This window comes from Otolemur garnettii, unplaced genomic scaffold (assembly GCF_000181295.1).
Source record: "Otolemur garnettii isolate 467f Iridium unplaced genomic scaffold, OtoGar3 scaffold00235, whole genome shotgun sequence".
NCBI classification, from domain to species: Eukaryota; Metazoa; Chordata; class Mammalia; order Primates; family Galagidae; genus Otolemur; species Otolemur garnettii.
Window position 1 is genome coordinate 360256 of NW_003852630.1, and position 15580 is coordinate 375835.

General features: G+C 43.0%; 1 protein-coding gene across 1 annotated transcript in view; it reads left to right on the forward strand.

The window, feature by feature from the left end:
* ESYT2 (extended synaptotagmin 2) overlaps window positions 1–15580 on the forward strand; it is a 110543-nt gene that overhangs the window by 69710 nt on the left and 25253 nt on the right. The window contains exons 8-13 of the mRNA XM_023508264.1: window positions 1486–1606; window positions 3545–3721; window positions 5028–5110; window positions 6804–6852; window positions 8036–8125; window positions 8550–8645. Of these exons, the coding sequence (XP_023364032.1) occupies window positions 1486–1606; window positions 3545–3721; window positions 5028–5110; window positions 6804–6852; window positions 8036–8125; window positions 8550–8645 (616 nt within the window). The remainder of the gene's footprint in view (window positions 1–1485; window positions 1607–3544; window positions 3722–5027; window positions 5111–6803; window positions 6853–8035; window positions 8126–8549; window positions 8646–15580) is intronic.

Here is a 15580-nt window from a genome sequence, read left to right on the forward strand (position 1 = left end):
AGGGTCTGTCGTGTGGTCAGGGGGCAGCAGCAGGGTCTGTCGTGTGGTCAGGGGGCAGCAGCAGGGTCTGTCGTGTGATCAGGGGGCAGCAGCAGGGTCTGTCGTGTGATCAGGGGGCAGCAGCAGGGTCTGTCGTGTGGTCAGGGGGCAGCAGCAGGGTCTGTCGTGTGATCAGGGGGCAGTAGTAGGGTCTGTTGTGTGATCAGGGGGCAGCAGTAGGGTCTGTCGTGTGGTCGGGGGCAGCAATAGTTTCTGCCAGAGCTGCCACTGGCCACCTGGGTGTTGTCATCACAGCACAAACTTTCTTTAAGACAGCAGTCAGGAAGGAGTTTCCTGTTTCAGCAACAGATTTTTCAGTAGAAACAAAACCAGTTTGTTTTTGTCTGTTTGTTTGTGTTTGAGAGAGAGAGAAATTCTAAAAGGAAGAATATGTTTGCTATTAAAGCTTTGGAGGACCCCAACTTAATGAACACATACTGGCTATCTGCTAGCTTGAACCCCCGTCTCTCTGGAACTGTTAACAGTCTGATTGACTGATCTCTTCCTGAGTAGTGTTTTATGTGGGTTTTGCTTGGGAGAGGAAGTTAGAATCTTTTTCCCGTATTATAATTGAAAGGTTCTTACAGTATCCAGGCCTCACATATGCAGTGGGTGCTCAATCTTATTTATCTTACTTCAATGATAGTGGCTGTCTACTCTGTCTCAGTGGATATATTTTATATGTGTAATTATGTATGTGTATTAATAATTTTAATATCTAAAAAGTACTGGCAAGAAGTTAGTTTCTTTTAAACCTTTGCAGTTCAGGAAAAGGTGTTTTATAGCAATGAAACTTGGATTTTTGCTTTCAAAAGTGCTGTGACATTCTCACATTTACTGTAAAGAACAGGCAAAAAAGAACATTTATTCCTTTAACCTAAGCAATTGTATTTATGTTGCTGAGTTGTACAATGGTGCATAGTATTTCAAAAGTATTATACTTCAATCAATACCAAATCACATCTTCAAAGATGTGTGAAGAGAGAGCAAACTAAATTATTTTACTTCACTGGGAGCTTGTGAACAATACAGAGAAATTTATAAACATGGAATGGTTGTATTAATGTTATATTAATTCTCTGCTCTTTTAAGTATGTCAGGTTTTTTGTTAAGAGAAATTTAATGAGGTATATCTTAGTTATTCAGTATTAACTCTATGAAGAAGTTGTGTAGAAATGCATGAAGTATTGTTTAGGAAGTAATGAAACATAGCCAGAATGTTACCTCATGTTGTAAGAATAAGTCTATATCATAGTCACCATAGTAGTCTCACAGCTAAAGTATTGAAATGCAGTTTTGTTATCAATATTGTGTTAAGGGAAATTAGCTAATTCCTGTCCTGTCATTGGGACCGTGTAGTATGTCTGTGGTCAGTTTATCGTCAGAGGTGATGCTGGGTTGCCATAGCTCATCATTCATTTCTTCTTTTTACCTCCAAACTAACAGTGGTTTATCAGACACTATCATTTTGGATATAATTTCAAATTACCTGGTGCTTCCCAATCGTATCACTGTTCCTCTTGTCAGTGAAGTCCAAATCGCTCAGTTGCGGTTCCCTGTACCAAAGGTAAGTGTGTCTCAGCATCCATTCCTACTTAAGAACAGGTACAAATTGTGATATATGTATACCATGGAACATTATCCAGCCTTTAAAAAAGATGGAGACTTTACCTCTTTTATGTTTATATAGATGGAGCTGGAACATATCCTACTTAGTAAAGTATCTCAAGAATGGAGGAAAAAGTATCCAGTGTACTCAGTACTATTATGAAACCAATTTGCAATCACTCACACTTTCATATGAAGAATAGAGCACAACTATGGCCTAGGATGAAGGGGGGGGCAGATGGGAAGGGAGGAGGGTGATCAGATGGAGGGAGGGTGAATGGTGGGATCATGTCTATGGTGCATATCGCAAGGGTACATATCAGATCTATTAAGTATAGAGTATAAATGTCTGAACACAATAATTAAGTAAATGAGGTGAGGGATATATTAACCAGTACAATGTGAGCATTCCAAATTGTATATGAAATCAGCACATTGTACCCCATAAATGCATTAATGTATACGTGATCTACCTCTTTATTATTTAATTTAAAAAAAAATAGATACTGAGGTCTTCCACAGACCCAGGTGTAATAGTAGGTGTTAAACCTCTGAGTGTCTCCTTGCAGCCAACTTGCCATGTGATAGTGGTTCTGTGTGTCACACTCCTGGGAGATTTACAAATGTAACTTAGGGTCACACCTGACCCTGCAGTGTGTAACAGCCATCAGGGTGGCTCTCATGCCACAGCCTTGTTCCTTAGAGATGTCAGTCAAGTTATAAGAACTTCTCTCAGAAAGCACATGTTTGCATTTGTTTTCATTAAAATGCACTACTCTCAGCAACACGCAGCTCTTCCTGACTGTCCTGAGAGCTCTGTGTAACGATGTGTATGTGCTTTCCTCAGATGTTAGGACATTTAACAAGGCACCTGGTAGAAGCAGCACTTAGGTAGAAGCTCATCAGGAGAAAACAGAAAGAGCAGAACCACATTGGAGTCACAGCTCTTTTTTTTTTTTTTTTTTTTTTTTTTTTTGCGGGGCTGGGTTTGGACCCACCACCTCTGGCATATGGGGTCGGCACCCTACTCATTTGAGCCACAGGCGCCACCCCCAAGTCACTGCTCTTGAGGTTCACAATAGCTTTGATTTTGTGGACCTGTTGCTTGGATTGGCTGGGCCTTCATTTCCTCATCTGTAAAATGGGATGAATTGTAGATGTTGGAGTCACCTTCATGTCAGCAAATTAAATACCTTCAAAGATGGTGAGGACTCGGTAGTCAGGAACATGAAATTCCTTAGCTAGTCTGGGAGGGAAGCCAGTGTGGCAAGCTAGGGTAATGTGAGAGCCCACCCTTATGTCAGCACAGTGTTGGCCTCCAGAAGGCCTGCAGTCCCACTATGGCATTGCTACATTGGGCAGTCACGTTGGTGCCGCCACGCTGTTTGCTTCTACTAACAGGAAGTGCTAAGTTGGTCTTGTTTTAGCAAGTGTATTATTTTTATTTTCTAGCCCCCAAATAGAATTAGGTAGGTTTTCTCTGACACCATTTTACTTTTTCTGGTTAAATTCTCTCTCAGTAATATTACACAAATCAACAAACGTGTACACATTCTTATATTTTTTAAGAGTAACATTACCCCAGTTATTTTTAAAATTACTTACGTTGTTGGCATTCAACAGATTTAACGTGACACTGCATTAGAAAAGAATGTCTTTTTCCCTTATAATTCTTATCCCTGGAAATGTAGTGAGTGTGTCTATAGGGCCTGGTGCTGCAGCTGGTGTGTCTCTGTCTTTCTCCCTGGCTGGAAAGCACACCTCCCAGGAAGGTGGTCTTTGTCTTATTCCTGGTCCAGCCCCAGCTGAGAGCAGTCCCCCCTTCAGAGGCAGGCACACAGCCATCTTACATTCAAAGGAACCAGCAAGTGATCTAAATATTTGTTCTTCTTTTCAGGGTGTTCTAAGGATACATTTTATTGAAGCTCAGGATCTTCAGGGGAAAGATACTTATCTTAAGGGACTTGTCAAGGGGAAGTCAGACCCTTATGGAATCATTCGAGTCGGCAGCCAGATCTTCCAAAGCAAGGTCATCAAAGAGAACCTGAGTCCAAAGTGGAATGAGGTGTATGAGGTAACGCGATGTGAAAGGCTGGACCTGAGCAGGGCAGCTGGCGTCCAACCCCAGCCAGTCACATGGGCATGTGGCCCAGCGAGGCCATCACTTAAACTTTCTTTCCTTAATTTCCATCTTGAAAAGTATTATCATATTGCTAGCTCTAGAAAAAAAGTATTTTACCTTCTCTCCTTGCCTTGCAACATTATTGTCATGACAGCACATGAGATTTTAAACCTTAAGTTTGTGATGCTATCACCATAAATAATTGGCAAAATATTTTTTGTGATGTGAAAAGTAGGTCTAATTATAAAGTGCTACGTGTGATATTAAACACATACCAAAATGAGATTAATTATGCACTGCTTTGTAAACTTTTCATTTAATACATCTGGACATGTTTACTTATCTGTAAATAGAGATCTGTATGATTTTTTAAAGACAATTCACTGAGTAGATACCATCATTTGTTTGTCCTGGGGTCTGGGCTGCTGAGGTTCAAATCCTGCACTGTGCACTCAATACCGTGTGACTGTCTTTTCCTTCACTTGGCCAGGTTTTCCCAGGTAACACTCCTCAGAGTGGACTTGCTGGGTCACAAGTAGTGAGCTTTTCCTTTTTTTGAGACAGAGTCTCACGGTGTCACCCTCGATAGAGTAACAGGGTGTCACAGCTCACAGCACCCTCAAACTCTTGGGCTTATGCGATTCTCTTGCTTCAGCCTCCCAAGTAGCTGGGACTACAGGTGCCCGCCACATCACCTGACTATTTTTTTGTTGCAGTTGTCATTGTTGTTTAGCAGGCCTGGGCAGGCTTTGAACTCGCCAGCCCTGGTGTATGTGGCCAGCACCCTAGCCACTGAACTACGGGTGCCAAACCAGGTAGTGAGTTTTTAGTTGCTGTTTAAAACCATTTACCCAGCCTCCTCTTCCCACCTGGCCAGCCCCTCCTGCCCCTTCCTTACTCTCAGTGGTGCTGAGTCGATAACTGTGCTTATTCAACAGTCTGGGTGGAGCTACTTCTGGATGGGTGGCGTGTCTCAGGCCTAGACCAGGCCTGTGGGTGGTGTCCAGTTACCTGGTTTTAGAGTGACTGAACTTGACCCATTGTGAGTAGATCAGGATGGCTAGAAACAAACCCAGCACACTGTTGCCACGTGGGCAGGTCCGGTGGGGCACTCGTGAGGTTTGACAGTAAGAAAATACAAGTGCTTTAAAAAGTATTTCCTATTAGTCACATACGTAGTGGTATTTATTGTGATCATCATACTTGATAGATGACTATATTAGTAAAATGCAATAATCACCCACTATTAATCTTTCAGGCTTTAGTCTATGAACATCCTGGCCAAGAATTAGAGATTGAGCTCTTTGATGAAGACCCAGACAAGGACGACTTTTTAGGAAGGTAAATAAAACCTTCATGGCTATTGGAGGAGGACAGAAGAATGGTCATTGTTTTAGATAATCACTCAAAAATACAAGTTTTAAAATATATTTATGTACATGTTACATATTTTTTAAATGACTCTTAGATATAACATTTGTTCCTTCTTAGATTTCTTAAAATTTTTGTTTCCTAAACAGTTTTATATTTAATAGAAGAAAAGGTTCTAGATGTGTATTTTCCATTACAGTAGCCACTAGCCACATGTAGCTATTTAAATTAGTTAAAATTAGATTAAAAATTCTGTTCTCAATTTCATTCTCCCCATTTAAAGTGCTGAAGAGCTACATGCAGAATCTGTGTGTGGAGGGTGTCACCATTCCAGACTTTAGAAATGGGTTTTTAGGGGTGGGTGGGTGACTCACACCTGTAATCACAGCACTCTGGGAGGCCAAGGTGGGAGGATTGTCTGAGCTCAGGAGTTCAAGACCAGCCTGAGTGAAAGCGAGACCCATCTTTACTAAAAATAGAAAAACTGGTCAGGTAGAGTGGTGGGCGTTCACCATAAATAATTGGCAAAATATTTTTGCCAGTAGTCCCAGCTACATGGGAGGCTGAGATAAGAGGCTCACTTGAGCCCAGGAGTTTGAGGTTGCTGTGAGCTGTGACCACGGCACTCTACCCAGGCCTACACAGTAAGACTCTGTCTCAAAAAGAAAAGAAATGGGTTTTTCACTGTTTTACTTTCTTGGGTTAATTTTTATTGGGATAGAGTAATTTATATTATGCCTACACACTGAGAATATAAATATTGATTTGTTTACTTCAACTTTCATATAATTAAACTTTAGTTGGAAAAAACAAGCCTTTAAAAACTACACATCTACCTACTATTTATTATTTTAACCTAATTATTCAACTTAATTTATTGTAGCAAAAAAGATACAGGGATAGGTGACATTGGCAAGTTCTGTGCCTCACCTGGAGGGGCCTCATGCCTTGACTTCAGAGTTCATAAGGCTTCCTAGGACAACCAGAAATAATCGACAGATTCTGAGTAGAACAGTGATGGGATCAGATGTGGATTTTAGTAAAGCCAGCATGCAGGCTGGGCTGTCAGGGGCTAAGGTTGGAGGCTCTTGCCACGGACCAGAACAGAGCTCTGGGTCCACACCCAGATACAGACTGAGGATTGGGGTATTAACTTACTATGTGAACGTCCTGTCTGAATCCTGTCTGGCTTCATGGAGGTGAGGACACCATTCCTGAAAATAAAGCAGGATTGTCCAAGGGGACTAAATGGTCTTCCTCCTGGGGTGCTCCACGCAGGGTGGGATGGAAGCCAGGAAGCATAACCACACAGGCAAGTGACTAAGCCCGAAGCAGTGGACTGGCACCAGAGATGTGTAAAGTAAGAGGGCTGCATACCACACTAGGCAAAGACTTAGTTTTTATAATTCTAACCTTAACTGGGCCAAACTAGTATTTCATCCTTCCCAAAATTGCACCTTCTTTTTCCTTACCTCTGCTGACACTCCTGGATAGGAGCTGGAGGAAGCTTTGAGAGGTCTGTTTTTTAGGGGGGTTTTTGGTAAATTTTGTAGCATTTTATTGCATTTCTGGAGCACTTTTTTATAGACAAATACTTAAGTTAATTTCAGTTGTAGGAAATGTGTTCCTAAATTCTAAAGTTGTTGTATTATTATTTTTTTAGTCTTATGATCGATCTTATTGAAGTTGAAAAGGAGCGCCTTTTAGATGAAGTAAGTTTCTCTGCGTTTTGGTCAGTTTGGTGAATGTCAACTCAGTGTCCTGTTGTCTGCCAAATAGTGTGACCCACTGCTGTACCCCCCCAGTGCCAAAGTCCTAACTCACATGATATGAGTGACGTTTGCTTCACAAGTGTTAATAATTGAGGCTTTTTAGGATAACAAAGTGAAAAGAAATATATTCAAGAGTCAAATCAGATAGTATGTACTGAGTACCTGTCCTATGGGTACAGATGTACAGCTGACGTCATTGGAGGCAAATGTGATCTCTGCAGGGTGAGGGCAGAGGCCTGGTGGCAGTTTTCACATAGTTGGAGTTAACAGTGGGAGTGACAGTGTGGCCAGCAAGACTTGTCTCATGGAAGATATCTATAAATGCAGTGGGAATTCCCAGTAAGAAGACACTACTTAAAGCATTTTTTACTATCAGAATAAAAAGTATAAAAAAGGGAAAAAGCATTTTTTACTATCAGAATAAAAAGTATAAAAAAGGGAAAGTTTGTGGCAGCTTCTAAAAGAGGATAAGATTTAAATAAATGAAGCATAGTTAACCAAATCAGTGTTAAGCTCCTGCTTCCAGAATGACACATGTCTCCATCCATGAAGGGCTTGCACGTGAGCACACTCCTCATGCCTGCCGTGTACCAGGCACTGAGTGCACCAGGCAGAGAGGCAGAGTCCTGCCTGGGGCTGAGGGCTTGGGGAGCAGGTGGATTAGCGTTCTGTGGTTCTGAAGCTAACATGACTGTGTGCTGTTTTCATAGTTGGTCTATAGTGATGATAAGGACAGGTATGTTAACTTATGTTATATTTAAAGTCAGTATTTGGAATTAATGTTGTGTCATCTCTGGACCTGTAAATTCATTAAGGTTCAGTTGTAGAAGACATTTCTAATGCCAGGTGGTGCTGGAAACCATGGGAACCCGGGGGTGTAGGGTAGGCAGCAGTGGGCAGTGTTGGGACCTGGGTTGGTGCACATGGAGCACGTATTGTCACGTGACCTCTGCCTGCATTGTCGTCACCTCTGACCACAAGGTCTGCAGGCATTCAAAGAGCACAGCACTAAACACTCAAGGTAAAGTGCCCATGTTAATTGGGAGCCACTGCTGCTTCATGTGGTGTGTAAAGACAGGGTGTGATTTGGGAGAGCTCTGCTAACCTGCCCGTTTCACTTCAGTGGTTCACTCTGGATGAGGTGCCCAAGGGCAAGCTGCACTTGAGACTGGAGTGGCTCACCTTGCTGCCAAACGCGTCCCACCTGGACAAGGTACATGGAGGGTTTCTCTGCTGATCAGCACTCTGATGGCAGAGGCCAACCTCTACACTGTGTTGCTGCTGAAGGTGTTACAGATCACAGCAATAATGCTGACTATTGTACTACAGCTCGCTATAGTAGGGCTAGAGATAGGTTAAAGATAGCAGCATCTTTTTAATGAAATTTACATGTCAGCCACACCTGCTTTATGATGTAGGACAGGGGTTTGGAAAGCCACAGATCGCCTGAGTGGTCCACAGACTTGATTTGTATGGAGTAACAGTCTCACTGTTTAAAGACACTTAACTGTTTCTGTTCTCTGTGGCGAATGTGGGGTGGTTTATTTCTAGCTTTCTTCCTGAATGTAACTGACATGGTGTTGTGGGTGGGAGATCTCCTGGGGAAGCCTGTCTGCTGAGCCCCCCTCCTCCCCCAGGTGCTCACAGACATCAGAGCCGACAAAGACCAAGCCAACGACGGTCTTTCCTCTGCGCTGCTGATCTTGTATTTGGATTCCGCAAGGAACCTTCCGGTAGGTGACACAGTGACAGCTCACCTGGGTGCTTATTTCTTGGGAGCAGGTCTAACTCGGGAGCCCAGCTTTGTTCACCGCAGTGTGCCGGCTGCTCCCACCTTGTGCTTCCCACTTTACCACCGGTGCCCACAAATGGCAGAGATGGATGAGTTGGTATTTGCTTTGTGAATGCATATTTATGTTCATACCTTACTGGATTTAGCCAGGATTTTCAGAATTATCTTTACTCTGACATGTTTTATGAAGAAATCTCTAATACATAGAAAAAGATGACTGCTAGTTAGGGGAAGAAGACATTCTGTAGAAAATCACTCAGTATTAAAACTTAGTTTCTTGTCTGTATTGAGAGTGGGAATAAAATGAGACAGCTCTGACTACAAATTCCTAGTTCATCCTGGCCATGGTGTGGCATTGTCTGAGCTGTCAGGCCTCAGGTGGTCCAGGGGCACTGCTGGACAGTGTGCTGGCTGCTGGCTGGGATGTTTCTGGCAAAACAAAAAGAAACAATGTCATAAAATGGTTGTAGAGGTCATCACTTTGGCCTTGGAGGAGAATCTCAGTAATTCAGCCTCATGAGGCACAGTTGGTCTCTCCCCACTGTTACAGGGTAAACCCCCTATTTAAGGCACTGTCGTCATGGCTAATGTGACATTGTTCAATAATTTTTTTGAGTGACCACATGCTGGTTGACTGTATGGTCAGTCTCTATTTCCCCGTGTCTGTGGCAGACACATCTGTCCCTCCCTGGATCGTGGTTCCTCCATAATGAACACCCCCACCCCCCTGGCTCATACACTGGTGAACGCCTTCCTGCATCTTCTCTCCCTCTGTCCGTCTTGACTCGGGGAGAGAGAAGCATGTAAGTCAACTTTTTTCCACACTGCATCCTGGATGTAGGTTATAAAGTTTCATCCAGGATAGCCTCACCTTGCCATGGTTAAACTTTCTCCTCATAGTTTATAGGATTTGCATCCTACCGTGTTTCCCCGAAAATAAGACCTACCCCAAAAATAAGCCCTAGCAGAATTTCTAGGCATTTGTTAAATATAAGCCCTAACCCGATAATGAGACCTAGTGATGGGCATGGCTATGCAGCATATTTGAATGCCATGCATTTCTGCAGGAACAGTAAGGAAGACTGGAATACCTTTTATCTGCCACAGCTCCTTTCTCCAAGCTGTTTGAACTTACATGAGTGTGCATGTGGTAACCATGGTAGCAGGCATTCTATTGTGCACGTGTAAAGGGCTACGGGAAAGGAGTTCATGTATCACTAGCGCCAGCCCCACCAACAAGGTCGGCTCCCCCTGTCAGGTTCCGGAAGAAGATGACTTAACTGTATTTGAATAAATGTAGATTGTTGTATTATACTTAATAAAAAATAAGACATCTCCTGAAAATAAGCCCTAGTGTGTCTTCTTGAGAAAAAATAAATATAAGACAGTGTCTTATTTTCGGGGACACACAGTATATTACAGTTAGTACCTTTCAAGTTTTGAAAATTGTGCAGTTACTTGGGCTTTGCTCAAAAATGAACTCAACGTGCTTTGTGCATTAGTACATTCTAACTTAACAGTTAAAATGTGGTCATTTATTTATTTCATACTGGAGGCATGTAATTATATATAATTGTACTCTTTTAATGAAACTTTCTTGAACTTCTTAAATTCTTATATTTCTCTTATTTACCTTAACCTTTTGGTTAAATATGATTTCAATTTGGAGAAAGCTATTTCATTATTATTTAACCTTTCTACAGAATTTCTTGTAAAGTAGGACTTTTTGCTCTCAATCACATTAATGTTGTTAAAGTCTTTATAATGCCTGATGGGAGTGATTTTGTTGTATATTTTAGGGTATAGAGAATAGTGTTGATGAATTGGCAAGAGTTAAGTCTCTATTTAGAACTATGTGTGTTGTCACAAGAAATCAAAGTTTTAAAGGGGGCCTGCGTGAAGTCCACTGTGCCGACAGAGGCCAGGATCTTCACAGCCACTGTGCTGCGGGCATCTGAGCTGGGGCTTGTCTGAGTGGGGCTTGCTGACTGTCCCCTGCGTGGTGTGGGGTTCTTTGCCTCTGCCCCACGCCCCATTTCTTAGTGCACGCGTTGATCACAATCCACCGTTCTCTGCTTTCTCCTCCTGTCTCCACTCTCCCAAGAGTATCTACGAGGGAAACTTTGGGTGTGGCTACTTAAAAGAGAGGCGCGCATCGGGACTAGTGTTTTGTGAAAATACTGCCTCAGTCTATAGAGCACTATTTGTGAGTCCTCCGGGGTTCTTTCTTCTTTCGTTTGTGATAGAGACTGCCAGAGTGTGGACTGGAGCCTCTCAAGCAGTCTGCCCGGTGCTGGGATGGTGTGGCATGCGTTCTCATCCCCTGCATGACTTCAGCCTCTGTGCATTTGTTTTGTGCTTGTTTTGTAGAATGTGACACACCTGTGACATTGGTGCCTACATCTCACATGGGATGAGCATAGCTGGCCAGGGCAGGGGGTGGGAGGAGGGTGGGCCTAGATTCCTAAACTACACTAGCGCACAAAAAACAACAATAACAACGTTTTTGAGGAAGAAATGAAGCCACGATGCTTAAAATTGATTTTCTTATTTTTTTATGGTAATATTTACTTTCTTGTCTTTTCATCTCAATGTGAGATGTAAATATTTCTTTGCAAATTTTCGCAAAACTTTCTTAAATCTACTTTCTCCTCCTGACCAAGCACAGAACTGTCAGAACTTGGGCATCTTTTAAAAACCCTGAGGTGGGCTTGGCATCTGTAGCTCAAGTGGCTAAGGTGCCAGCCACATACATCAAAGCTGGCGGGTTCAAATCCAGCCCTGGCCCGCCAAACAACAATGACAACTACAACCAAAAAATAGCTGGGCATTGTGGCAGGTGCCTGTAGTCCCAGCTACTTGGGAGTCTAAGGCAAGAGAATCGCTTAAGCCCAGGAGTTGGCGGTTGCTGTGAGCTGTGATGCAACGGCACTCTACCAAGGGCGACAGCTTGAGGCTCTGTCTCAAAAAAAAAAAGAAATTCCATGCTTATCAGCACTGTAACACTCATAAGGACCACGAATATTTTAAATTGGAGGGAGACACATGAAAGGTTGCATTGCAGAAATTAAAAGATAAAAAGCAAAAGCAAAGACAATTCTTTCAAGTAGCAATAAGACCTGGAAATAATGCCGCTGATGCAACTTGTAAGGTCCTTATACACTCAGGAGAAAGGGAAGCCACTCGGTGATGCAGAAACTGTGACAGAACGCATCCTCAGAGCTGTAGGATGCTCAGGCCCCAATAACGTTTCAAAGTACAAACATCTCCCTCTGGTCAAGGAGAACCATCACTGACTGGCAGCATGAATCAGCCTTCAACTTAATAGAACAACTTCATCTCACAATTCCTACAAAGCTGGGAAAGAAAAAATTCTGGATTACGGAAATTGGTTATTTTATTTTATTTATTTTTGAGACAGAGCCTCAAGCTCAGATGTATTTGAAAATTGTTTTTTGCCCACTGGTTTGCAGTATGAAGCTAGCACTAGTGCGGCCCTGTGACCACCAGTCTTCCACTTCTCACCTCTATCCATGTTCAGCTCCATGAGAGCACCACTACCAAATCTCCATCTGAAACCCTAAAACAAGAATTTCTTCTGTGCTAGAAATGCCCTGTTTCTCATTCAGCCCCTTAGAGCTTTGTCCTTTTGATCAAATCCTGGGCTTGAATTTCAGGTCAGTAAGGGTGACCTCTGACTGGTGGCAGCTCTGGCGTCTGAGGCTTAGACGATGACATGTTCACTAAGCCTTTCCTGACACCAGGCAGGATTCGAGGTCCACATGGGCCTGGCCCATGGGCACATTTCACAAGTGACAACACAGGAAGCTAACGTGATTGAAGCTAGAGGCAGGACCCCAGGGCCAGGGCAGTGGGACAGGGATGCCCGCACAGGGAACTGTTCACACATTACATGTTCACAGCTGGTAAGCAAGAAGTCGTGGCTCATGTGTGTATTCCCAGCACTGGGAATACACAGGCCAAGGTGGGTGGATTGCCTGAGCTCACAGATTCAAGACCAGCCTGAGCTAGAGTGAGACCTTCTCTCTAAAAATAGCCAAGCATTGTGGTGGGTGCCTATAGTGCCAGGTACTTGGGAGGCTGAGGCAAGAGAATCACTTGAACTCAAGAGTTTGAGGTTGCTATGAGCTGTGATGCCACGCATTCTACTGAGGGGGACAAAGTAAGACTCTTGTCTCAAAAGAAAAAAGTTCACAGCTTCTCAGTTCTGTGCATGGAGTGTATCTGGGAGTAGTGGTGCCTGCAGGAATGCCTTTTTTAGATCCAGCAATGCCAGCTACGTAATGCTGCTACTGTGGAGACCCTTAGGGTGATAATGGGGGGCACTTTGTTCATTTTGGCTCCAATTTAATAAAAGTGCAGGAGACTATTCTGCCTCCATTGGTGCTGAGAAGCCCAAGGGTACAGGGTGTGTAACTCCAGAGGCCTCCTGACCAGTGCCTGCCAGGGCATTTGCATGGTGCATCTGTCTCACCTGTGGCCTCACGCAGCTGCCCTGCACACCCGACCACACACCACAGCCTCCCTCCTTGTGTCACTTGGATTCACGTGAGAATCATCAGCAGATTTAACACAGGCCATGTCTGTCTAAAGTGAGCTTCAGGAGAGGTTCTTATAATACCTGAGGCTGTTGATCCTCTCACTTCAAGCCAGCAGCTCCAGCCTCGTTCTGTATCATTGTCACTAGGGAAAGTGAAAGGTGCTGCTGTCCAGGCTGCACCCCAAGTGACGCTTGGACCTGGGTCTGTGGAGACAGTTCAGCTGAGGGCCGCTTTTGTGTCTGAATTCCTGCCTAGCCAGATGCTCGATCCTCTCTCAGCACCTGGACTACTGGTGGTAGAAAATCTGGTGTTTAATTTAAAAACATTAAAATTAAGTTCCACTTGCCATTCAAAATTAATTACAACTGAAAAGGTAAAATCTTAAGTGTTAGTCCTAGGAACTTGCAAGACAACTTGGTGCTGTCCTTTTGAAGGTGAGAAAGTAATGAACTGAAAAAAAATTCAGTTGAAAATAGAACATGAAAAGCATAATAATAGAACTTTATTTGAAGCCAGGAGAAGCTGGGCCTAGTCAGTCTGCTTTCCCTGCTATGGGGTTGCTGGGAGGATGTCGTCTCCTGCCCCAGGTCAGACAAACCCTCAGTCACAGTCAGTGTCGTAGGAGCCGTTCTGCAGAGGCTAGCAGCAGAGACCTTTCCTCAAGTTTCACTCTGTGCCTTTCAGATTGCAGAGGATGAGGGGTGGACACAGAGTACCCTCAGTGCAGCCTGAGGAGTGGGTCAGGGTTTGCTTCCAAAAGAGATCTTGGGCAAAAAGAATTCTGCACATGGCTTTCGGTGGTTTGTGTAATTCTTAGTGGATTTTGTTTGTTTATTCCCATAAATGTTCATGTCATTAACCTTACATAAACACTCATTGCATGTTTTATTAACCCTTGGTATATTCATTTTCTTCTGACTTAAAAGAGTAACCCATTAGAATTTAGCCCCGATGTCTTGAAGAAGGCTGCCGTTCAGAGAACTTTAAAGGTAAACTGATGGTTTCCCTTCAGGTCGCAAAGTTAAAACATATTGAAAGAGATGATACTTTAAGTCTTAGAACTCTATTGGCAAGTTACTAACATAGCAATTAACTGTCAAGTGGAAGAGATCTGAAGAATTTAAGTCATCTTTGAAGGTACATTTTATAAAGTATCAATATGCTAAGTTAGTTTATTTTCCTGGTGGCCTTAGGTGACAGGGATTGTCGCTTAAGGTGGTTTAAATGTCTGCATTTTAATTGGATTTGAATGTGTGAAAATGGTGATTTAGAAGTTGTATTCAAAATCTTAACCAATTTTTGGATTATGATCTAAAGGTGTGCTTGTCAGCTGTGAATATACATTTAAAACGTCACCTCTTCCAATATGCTGTATTAGGGTCATCTTTGAGTCTGTGGGATTTGGGTGATAAATCTTTTGAGAAGCTTTAAATGCTGTTAAATGAGGTATATTGAAAACTAAGCTCCACTCCCTGCAAAGCGACATTAACATGTTCTCCGGCTAAATTGTTTAAAGGTGTTTATAACTTAGAATTTTTCCTCTTCTAATTTCTTTGAACATTTTAGGCTTAAATTTGAGGGGGAGACAGGGAATTTTAAATGTAATCATTTTAAGAAAATTCTGTCCCAAAGAAACAAGAGTAATTTTTTAACTGGTTTCACCTAGAAAAGAAAAATTAGAATTCCAAAGTAAAGGAGACTGGCAGTCTCCTGCTTGTCATGACATTTGCTACACCCTGTTGCGACAGTGAGCTGTGGTCTGGTGAGGCCTGCTCCTGGAGTACCAGTTAGCACTGAGGTTGGAGCAGGAACATTCATCAGACAGGCAAGGAGCGGCGTGGCTGGTCCCCCATTTCCCTGCTGTCTGGCGGTTATTGACCAGAGGAGCCCAGTGTCAGGGACTGTGGAGCCAGCCACTTGGTAGCACAGTGAGACCTGCAGTAAGACATCTGAGCCATTCTGTGTACTTGTTTATAGGATGGAAGTAAGAATATCTTCTTCATTGAATTATTGACTAAATTAAGATGCTGCACACAAAGTGCTCAGAGTAGCCAGGATATTATCTGTATTATAACTGTTAGTAACTACATTAGCTCTCATATCAGCAGACTCCAAGATGGTGTCATGCTCATGTGATAATCATGAAACTGAAGTTCAGATAGGTAACATGTGCAGGTCTCAATAATAAAGTAGTAAGGCTCGGCACCTATAGCTCAACCGGCTAAGGCGCCAGCCATGTACACCTAAGGTGGCGGGTTCGAATCCCCAGCCGGGACCCGCCAAACAACAAGGACGGCTGCAACCAAAAAATAGC